The 10,583-nt window shown below is 35.9% G+C and overlaps 1 protein-coding gene across 1 annotated transcript; it reads right to left on the bottom strand.

Annotated features, from left to right (window-relative positions):
- Positions 1-8,759: 8,759 nt before the first annotated feature.
- On the bottom strand, positions 8,760-10,132 carry LOC110792815 (polygalacturonase inhibitor-like). The gene has a single exon (XM_021997636.2). It carries the CDS (start codon positions 10,065-10,067, stop codon positions 9,060-9,062), a length of 1,008 nt encoding a protein of 335 aa, XP_021853328.1. The 5' UTR covers positions 10,068-10,132; the 3' UTR covers positions 8,760-9,059.
- Positions 10,133-10,583: the final 451 nt, after the last annotated feature.

The following is a 10,583-nucleotide window of genomic DNA, read 5'->3' as shown; positions in this document are numbered from 1 at the left end:
GACCGGATTATTTATCCCTTTTATACTTCTACCAATCTCTACAAATTCATCAAACAACCAATTTGGTTTTGGAGTTTTATTTGGTAAAAAAAAGCAGATAGGGCATTTCCTTCAATTAAATATTACAAATCCTATTTCGATTTGTCATTTGTGATCCTCTATTTGTTAATTCTCTGTTTGTCATTTGTGATCCTCTAGTTGCTGAGAATTGGGAAGGAGTTACATATTGGGGATTTGTTGAAGAAAAAAAAAATTCCAGAGGTAATTTCGCATTCATAATTGATGAGATTATAATTTTTATTTTATATTTCCTTTTCTTTTTTTTGCTGGCTTATTAATTAGTTATTGTTTTTTTTTTAAAGCTAAAAGTATGAGTACCAGCGTATTGCAAGTCGATTTCAAGTATTTGACTAATCGAGACAGTGCTTTTTAACAAATAGCAGTGTCGCTTCAATTTATAGGAATAAAGTCGTAATACTCATGTCATAAATAAACCCGAACGCTTAAAAAGTTCGTTAAAAGGTCTTGCGCGCACAAGGTGTACAATAAATTTATTGTACACTAAGATAACTTTTACCCATTTTTTTGTAACTTGAACTTAGTTTTGATTAACTTTTATATTAGTAAAAAAAAAGTTGATAGAAATGATTAAATAATTAATTTTATACATTATTAGTGGTTTTGAAGAAATATGTTTTTACTAAAATGAAAAAATTTATCACTAAAAATAGATAACTTTTACATATGTAAGCTTAACTTTTATACATTTTGAGTTAACTTTTACTCCGGTGTACAATATTTATTGTACACCCTTTGTAAATAAGAATTTGTGTATGCCGATTTACGTATAATAAAATTTTGATTTAAGGACCCTGTTTTTAAGATTAAAACAATATTAAAAACATGCACTCTAAAATATTTAAAACGGCCCTATGTGTGGTATATATCTAATTCCCAACAAATTGTAATTGTTGGCCGGAAACTTGGCATCACAATGATTAGCTATCATTTCTAACAATCTACAAAATTTTGGCAAATCCATTATAAATTTGAGACGTAATTTTCGAAACTTCATATACAATTCCATCTCAGTTTTAATTTAGAGACTAAATTTTAGTTATCCGTCTCAAGTTTGAGATGCTTATAGTATGCGTCTCAAATTTATGTTTAATAATCCATAATTTTGTAGTGGTATGATAATGAGATTTGGACTCATATTACGCATCCTTACCGATTGAAGTGTTGATATACACTCATCTATTACTACTGCTAATCTTATTCTTTCTTCTGTACTACATAACATCAAAGCAAGGAGCAGCAGTGCAAGCAGCGACAACAATGATCATGTTCAACCAGTAGTACAACATTCTAGAAGCTTGCCACATGATCAGTTTCATCACACACCTACAGCTCTAACAACTTGCCTTAAATCTAGGGAGTTAGTTAGTAATTATGTTAGGCTGCATCCTTGTAATAAGCTGCACCTAGTCAGCTATAAATGCTGATGTGTACATATAGAGTACTCTCATTGGATGCAACACATCATCCTTAGAATGTATATATATATATTATTCTTGCTGTACAAATTTAATCATCAATCAAATAATAGAATTATGTTTGATCAAGTTTTTAGAACTCTCTCTCTCTCTCTCAAAGTTTGTTGTAATACAGTTTTAGCAAAGAAATCAACCTAAGTGTTGATTTCTAATATGGTATCAGAGCAAGTGGTCATTCGATCCTGCTAAAATCTTATGGTCCATCTCTTCATTCTTTGTTCAGATTGATTAATTTCACATAATCTGATCATTTTTTTTTAAGAAATTGTAATTTCTTCAAGTAGCAAAAATGCCTCGATCCAGATCAAACAGATTCATCTCAAAATCCAAATTCTGCTTGCTATCTTAGTAACAGTGATTTGAATGCGACGAAATTAGTGAGCATTGAATTTGAAGGAAAATATTTTAGTGATTGGAGACGTTCAATGATGATAGCTTTATCAGCAAGAAACAAGCTGTGTTTTGTTGATGGCAGTTTGAATCCACCATCAGCAAATTCTCAGAATTACATAATGTGGAATAGATTCAATGATCTAGTAATTTCTTGGATGTTAGCCTCTCTGGAACCAAAGATTGCAAGAAGTGTTATGTACCTTAAGACAACAAGAGCAATATGGCTTGAACTAGCAGATAGGTATTGCATAGAATCTGGACCTCAATTGTTTTCTGTTCAACAACAACTCAGTGAATTGAGTCAAGGTGATGATGAGGAAGTTTCTAGTTTCTTCACAAAGATTAAGATGTTGTGGGATCATCTTGATGGATTGGAGCCCTTGCCTGTTTGTGAATGTACTGGTAGCAGCTGCAATCGCACTCAGCAGTTGTTCAAAACACAGCAGAATCAAAGGCTAATTCAGTTTTTGATGAAACTGAATGAAAAATATAAACATCCTAAAAGCACTATTCTCATGATGAATCCTCTGCCTACAATTTCAAAGGCATATGGTTTACTTCTACAGGAAGAACAACAGAAAGAAGTGAACAACCACAAAGCTCAAACACAGACTGAATCTGCAGCATTCAATGCTAGAAGGTTTGACAACAAGCCATACAGAAATCAGTATAACAGTAGTTCTAACTCTCAATATGCATGCACTGGAAATCAATTCAGGAACAACAATAACAACAACAGAAACAATCTCTTCCGTGAGCATTGCAAAATGAGAAACCACACTATTGAGAAGTGTTAGAAACTACATGGCTACCCTAAAGATTTCAAAGGGAAGGGAAAGAGAATAGCAGCAGCAACTCAGTTAGATGAGTACACCCCTAAAGAGATTCAAACAGTTGAGGAAGGACCAGGAGTGGTACATGCCACATTTACTGAAGAACAATACACACAGCTGATGAATTGCTTACACAACCAACAAATTGCTAACCAAGCAGAGAATTCCGGCTCTCACTCTCTTGGCTTAGCAACTAGCTATCAACCTCAAGGTAAATTCTGCCTCATGTCTAGTTTTAATAATCAATGGATTTTAGACAGTGGAGCAAGTGATCACATGTGTTCAGACTTATCTGTGTTCACTTCTTTTGAACTTGTACATGATGGTCAACATACTATAACCATACCCGATGGCACAGAATTACAAGTTAAACACAAAGGTATCATACATCTAGGTGGAGGACTGAGATGTTCTTCATGTTCCAGGATTTAAGTTTAATCTTGTTTGTATCTCCAAACTATGTTGTGATGCAAATTTCTCAGTCTCATTAACAAATGGCAACTGTTTTATTCAGGACCCTTCCAGGAACAAGCATATATTGCTTGGTAAGATGCAGAAAGGATCATACACTTTGTGTGAAGAGTTCTTGGTTTCAAACATCAATTTAGATTCAAATAAGTTTGCTCTTTCTACTGTTAGTTCAAAAGCAATTCAAGAAGCCAAATTGTGGCACTTGAGACTTGGACATATGTCATTTGGGAAAATAAAGAATCTACAGGGTATGGATGTAAAGGGTTGTTAGCTGAATCTTTTTGTCAAATCTGTCCTTTGGCTAAGCAAACTAGGCTTTCATTTCCAACAAGTTGTATTAAAACGACTAAGCCTTTTGAGTTGTTGCATATTGATGTATGGGGACCATATTCCATTTTGGATTCCTCTAAGTGTAATCAATTTTTAACTATTGTTGATGATTACACTAGAATGACTTGGACTCATTTTATGAAGAATGAAACAGATTCAGCGAAGATCATGGCTCAAATTTTCACTTATGTTGAAACTCGATTTGCTTTATCAGTTAAGGGGGTTAGATCAGATAATGCTCCTGGTCTTAAAGAAGGAGAAATGAAGGAATTATTTCTTACTAAGGGCATTTTCAACCAGAAAAGTTGCATTCATACACCTCAGCAGAATGGTGTGGGGAAAAGAAAACATAAGCACCTTCTTGAGACTGCTCGAGCATTGGCTTTTCAATCTAAACTACCTGATAAATACTGGAGCAGTTGTGTTCTTACTGCTACTTATCTAATCAACATAATGCCATTGAAAAGCATCAACTTCTGTACACCCTATGAAAATCTCTTCAATATTAAACCTGATCTTTCTCACTTGAAAGTTTTTGGTTGCCTATGCTACATTACAATTGCAAAACCTAACAGGTCTAAATTTGACCCAAGGGCAGATCCCTGTGTTTTTCTTGGCTATCCTCCCAACCAGAAAGCTTATAAGGTGTTGAATCTAGCCACCAATAAACTGATTGTTTCTAGGGATGTTTTCTTTCATGAGAAACATTTCCCTGTCCACTACTCTCCTTCTCCCAAGTCAACCTGTTCTACCAAATTTTTTCTTCCTGTTTCCACTTCTTTTTCAAACTCCACCTCCATTTCTCCACTTTTCCATACTCCTAACTCCAGTTTCCTTTCTAACACTACTTCTCCTACACCAATCCTTGATTCCTCTCAAATATCTTCTCCCTCTTTGTCCCAAACATAATCCATACAACATAATTCATCTAATCAATCTACAAACACACCAGAATCATCTCCTACTCAACCTACACATTCTCCTAATCCTACTCTTAGAAGGTCAACCAGGGTCTCAAAAGTCCCTTCTCACCTTCATGATTTTGTTTGCCATAAACCTGTCAAACATTGGTGTAATTTGGTCTCCTATGACAGTCTCCCTGATGCACTAAAGGTACTTATTGTTGCTCATATGGATCACATTGAAGCAACTACTTACAAAGAAGCTGGTGGTGACAATAATTGGCTTATAGCTATGGAAAAAGAGATCACAGCCTAAAATCACAACCACACTTGGGATTTTGTATTGCTACCCAAAGGCAAGAAATCCATTGGTTGTAAAAGGGTTTTTAGGATTAAAAAGAATGTTGATGGATTTATAGAAAGGTATAAAGCTAGGTTAGTGGCCAAGGAATTCACACAGAAATATGGTATTGATTACCATGAAACATTTTCTCCTGTTGTGAAGATGTCAACTGTGAGATGCCCTATTTCACTTGCTGCTAGCAGACAATGGAAGTTATTCCAATTAGACATCAATAATGCTTTTCTCCATGGAAACCTAGATGAGGAAGTTTACATTAGGGTTCCTGAAGGTGTTGCTGCTCCTGCTGGTTGATATGTGTGTTTTGTATAGAGTTTTTACCCTCGTCCCTTAGTACTTTTTGATCTCAAATGAGCTCTTCGGAGCGATTTTTAGTACTAATGTGCTCCTTGTAGTGTGTTTGTAGTTTCAGGTTCATCATTGTAGGAATTAGCATATTTTTGTGCATTTCCTACTCATCAATACAAGAGATTATGTACTTTCGAGAGCACAAACATTAAGTTTGAAGAGTTTTGAAGCAAAGCGAATAACGAAGGAAGTACAAAAATGACTATAGTCCACTATTTTAAGCATAACTCAAGTTCTACAACTCTAAATGATGTAATTCCAATTGGGTTGGATTCTAGACTTCAATAGCTTTCCAACAAGTGGTCACTCGCCTAATTCCGATGAATAACGAATGAGATATGACGTTTTGAAGATAGAGGATCGTGCAGTTTCAACATGCGCCCGATCGGGCGGGCTTCGCCCGATCCATATCGGGCGGTCATTCTGGGCGCTGTTCTGGGCATTTTGCAACCGCCCGATCGGGCGGAATTTCGGCCGATCAGGCCGACTATCAAGCACATCGCTCGATCGGGCGAAGCGTCGCCCGATCGGGCGACGCCAACCTCCGGCGTATTTCGCGAGTTTTTATTTCCGATTTTGGGCTCTATTTTGGGCAAACTATAAATACTAGCCCCTTATATTTTTAGTGACATCTTATTTTCTAGTATTGAACCTTAGTATTATTTTCCTTAGCCTAGTTTTCTCTCTAGTTTATGCAAAACACTTAGTTTAATTCTCAATAAAAATTCAAGCTTTCACTTCCCTTTGTTCTTCAAATAGGTATTATTTCTTATTTCAATTCATTGTCTTGCTTTAATAATGCTTTCAATTATGATTATTGCTTTGTTTATCGTCAACATGCTTGAGTAGTTTAATTTCTAGGGTTGGGGATCCATGAATGATATGAAGGGATGATTGAATGATTATGATTGGTTGCATTGTAATTGATTCCTATTGATTGGTTTATTTCACTATACAATTAGATTTGCGCAGGTTTAATTGTGGTAGTTATGCAATATCAAATTAAGATTCGAGAGATGCAATTTGATGTTTAGTCTTGTGTCAATAGGTGGAATTAGAGTTAATACGTAGCGAGAGCCCGTTAATTCTAAGTCTATGATTAGTATAGACTTGAGAGAGCATGCTAGTCTAATTAATTACTTTGTTGATTATTGTGATTGTTCAATGTCCTGGATTATTATTTGTTGGCGAACCTATACCCTAGATTCCTTAATATATTGATTCATTCTTGTTTAATTATCGTTCGTAGTCTTAGCATACAAACCATCAACCAACTTTTGTTCACAATAGTCTAGATTAATTAATTGATAGTAGAAAGAACACATGTTTCCCTGTGGATTCGATCCTGACTTCCCTTGCTACCTAGCTAGTGGACCTTAGGTTATTTTTGATTAGGTGATACGACTTTAGCCTGTCACTGGTCATGTGTGTAAGCTCAATAAGTCATTATATGGCCTTAAACAGGCTTCTAGACAATGGTTTGCTAGACTTTTGGATGAATTGAAAGCTCAAGGCTTCACTCAATCAAAGAATGACTATTCTTTGTTCATTAAACATGATCACGGTGATATCACTGTGGTTGCTGTGTCTGTTGATGATATAGTCATCACAGGCTCTAATGAAGACACTATTCATGTTCTAAAAGCTCATTTACATCACACTTTTAGCATTAAAGATCTTGGTCTTCTCAATTTTTTTCTTGGAATTGAGATCAGCCACACTCTTGAAGGCAATGTTCTTACTCATAGGAAGTATACCAAAGAACTGCTCACTGATTGTGAACTTGACATTTCCAAGCCAACAGTCACTCCTTTTCCTCTCAACTTGAAACTAACCCCTGAAGGAGATGCTTGTCCTAACCCTGATTTGTATAGATGCTATGTTGGCAAGCTTAACTTTCTCACTCACACCAGACCTGATCTGGCCTTTGCAGTTCAATCTCTCAGTCAATTTATGCACTCTCCTAAGCTCTCTCACATTGCTGCCCTCACTCACACTCTTAATATGTGAATCATACAGCTGGCCAGGGTATCTTATTAAGGGCTACTGATCAACTCACTTTGCAAGCTTTTTCAGATTATGACTGGGCTGCATGCCCTTCAACCAGAAGACCAGTCACTGGTTATGTTCTTCTTCTTGGTAATTCTCCCATAAACTGGAATTCTAGAAACAATCAACTATCTCCAGAAGTTCTTCTGAGGCTGAATACAGAGCCATGTCCCAAGCTGCAAGTGAAGTCACTTGGATTGTTAGACTTCTTGAGGAATTAGGAATCAATGGTTTGCAACCCGTTAAACTTCACTGAGATAACCAATTCAATCTACTTTACACTGCACATTGCTAAGAATCATATTTTTCATGAGCGTACTAAACACATTGAAGTGGATTGCCACTTCACTAGGGATAAAGTTCTTGAGGGACTACTTCAGCTAAGTTATCTTCCTACCACAAAACAGTTAGCTGACATTTTCACCAAGGTTCTTCCAAGTCCACAACACAAAATTTTGTCTTCCAAACTTGGTATGATCAATGTTTTACCCATACCAAGTTTAGGGGGGGGGGGGGGTGTTGGTATACACTCACCTATTATATGCTAATCTTATTCTTTCTTCTGTACTACATAACATCAAAGCAAGGAGCAGCAGTGCAAGCAGCGACAACAATGATCATGTTCAACCAACAGTACAACATTCTAGAAGATTCCCACATGATCAGTTTCATCACACACCTACAACTCTAACAACTTGCCTTAAATCTAGGGAGTTAGTTAGTAATTCTGTTAGGTTGCATCCTTGTAATAAGCTGCACCTAATCAGCTGTAAATGTTGATGTGTACATATAGAGTGCTCTCATTGGATGCAACACATCATCCTTAGAATGTATATATATTATTCTTGCTGTACGAATTCAATCATCAATCAAATAATAGAATTATGTTTGATCAAGTTCTTAGAACTCTCTCTCTCTCAAAGTTTGCTGTAATACAGTTTTAGCAAAGAAATCAACCTAAGTGTTGATTTCTAATATAAAGCTCTACAAGACAAGTGACAATAGAGTAAAACAATTTTTGCAAGGATGTTTTTCAGGATTTAAAACGATATACGTAGTATATTCATACCAAAAACAAAGAACTAAATATATGGCATCAAAATTTATTTATGATTTGACAAAAAAAATACGGTACACATTATAATTTGCTCCTTAAATACCACAAATAATAGAAATGTATATTTATGCCTAGTATATAGAAAAGAAAATCATAGGTGTTAGCCCATCTAGCTTTCATCCATAATTTTGTATTTTTTTTCAATTGTTCCTTTTATTGTTTGTTATACGATGTATTTCACAGTGTTAACACATCTTATCCTTTATCTTCCTGATTTAAAATCAGTTCACTATTTAATTCATACATTCATCCAACCTATTCCACTCCATCTTTTTAACACTCAATATTAATTCACCATCTAATTTATATATATTTTCAACTTTTAAATTTCATCTATACATAAAACATATATTTGCCACTAAAATCACAAACCCTTAATAAAATTAGCACTTTAAAAGATTCAACAACCATTATAATTGTCCATCCTTTAAATAAACTCAAAAGCTAGTTAATCATAAGACACAGTAGTACTGGTACACATAATAAAACAGTTACACTTCTGAAATGCAAAAGGTTGCAAGAAATAAAGAGTAAAATGCAGATGAACATCGACACTCCCAAGAGAACAAGTAACAGCTGATGATCATTTATTCTAATGCAATTCATAATTTGTCTTAAATAAATTTGACATCCACAGTAACATTAAAACTAGTAATGCGACAATTGAAGTGGAACGGAAGTAGCACTATGTGGGGCATATTACTTGCAAGGAGGCAAGGGAGAGCCGCACAAACACTTGTTATGAGCATAAGAGTACTTGTCAAAGCGGTTCAAATCTCCCCCAGTTGGAATCTTACCACACAACCGATTATAACTAACATTGAACCGCTGCAACATTGGTAACTTCGCTAATGTAGGTGGTAGATTCCCGTAAATCATATTATGACTTAATTCAAGAGTATTCAAGGTCTTAGGCAAGCCAACTTTGGTGAGGTCGAAAGAGAATTTGTTCCTCGAAATATCAACAGTCTGCAACCCCTTGTTCCTCCCGAAGAACACTGAGGCATCACCAGTGAGCATGTTTCTGGAGATGTCCAAAAGGGTAAAGTTAATCCCACCTAAAGATTTAGGGATTGGTCCCGAGAGTTGGTTCTTGGCTAGTTTAAGATAGAAATCAGGGTTATTCTTAAACCCTTGAAAGCTCTCGGGGATTGGTCCGCTAAGATAGTTTCGCTCCAAAAAGAGCGCGCCGAGGGCATGGAGTTTGGATAGAGAAGATGGGATATGACCGGTGAGTTTATTAACGGAGAGGTTAATGTAAGTTAATTTTGGAAGGTAACCAAGAAAGTCGGGGATTGGGCCGGTGAGGTTGTTATGGCTAAGCCATAAGAAATTAAGGTTTTTAAGCTTCAAAATGGATTGGGGGATTGGACCGGTTAACTTAGGAAGCCTTAGGAATGTAAGTGATTCAAGGTACGGTAGGTCACCCACCGCGTCAGGGATATGACCGGAAACCTTATCGTCACTACTGACGGCAAGAGAATAGATGCGGTGAGTGGTGTCGTCACATTTGACCAAGTACCACTCACAACAGTCTGTGTCGTGAGTCCATGAGGCGAAAATGTAGGCATTGTTGAAGGCCTTTTTTATTCTAAAGAGGGCTTTTTTGTCGTCGGGGTGGCATCGGTCGGCCGAGATTGTGGAGGAGAGGAGAAGGATGAGGATAAACACGGAGAAGAGCGACATTTCATCGCGGTTACTCGGCATTTTTTTTTTTACTTTTTAGTATACAGAAGAGGGTGAGATGATATTGATGATGAATGAAATGGGAAGCTTAATTACGGGGGGTTTTTATAGGGGTTTAGTTATGAGAAATCATTATAGTTAATCCATGGGACTTCTATTTTTTGTGGTTGTAATTCTAAAGGCCTAACGGAGAGGGGCCACATTACCACTTATAATATTCAATCTTTTTTTTTAAAAAAATATTTTTTTATCATAATAACAAATTTTGTGTCCAATCTTTTACAGTTGCCTTACATCAGTAGTCACCATCACATTTTTGATTTATAGTGATGAGGTTATGGCGGAGTAATAGAAATATATGAATTGTATTTTTTTTCTTTATTCTAAAAAGTTACTCCCTCTGTCCTAAAATTATAGTCTTGTTTGATTAAAAACACGAATTTTAAGAAAAGTGGAATTAAGTGTCTGGGAAATTGAAATACTTCCTTCGTTCCGGAAATATCGCACCATTTGTTTTTTACACTATTCACACTACGA

Source organism: Spinacia oleracea, chromosome 3 (genome assembly GCF_020520425.1).
Source record: "Spinacia oleracea cultivar Varoflay chromosome 3, BTI_SOV_V1, whole genome shotgun sequence".
Lineage (NCBI taxonomy): Eukaryota > Viridiplantae > Streptophyta > Magnoliopsida > Caryophyllales > Amaranthaceae > Spinacia > Spinacia oleracea.
Note: the sequence above shows the minus strand (reverse complement) of the source record. Positions and strands in the feature narration are given on the sequence as shown.

What these genes read in the sequence shown, in the direction of transcription:
- LOC110792815 (XM_021997636.2), bottom strand. Translation starts at nt 10,067, where the DNA reads ATGCCGAGTAACCGCGATGAAATGTCGCTCTTCTCCGTGTTTATCCTC.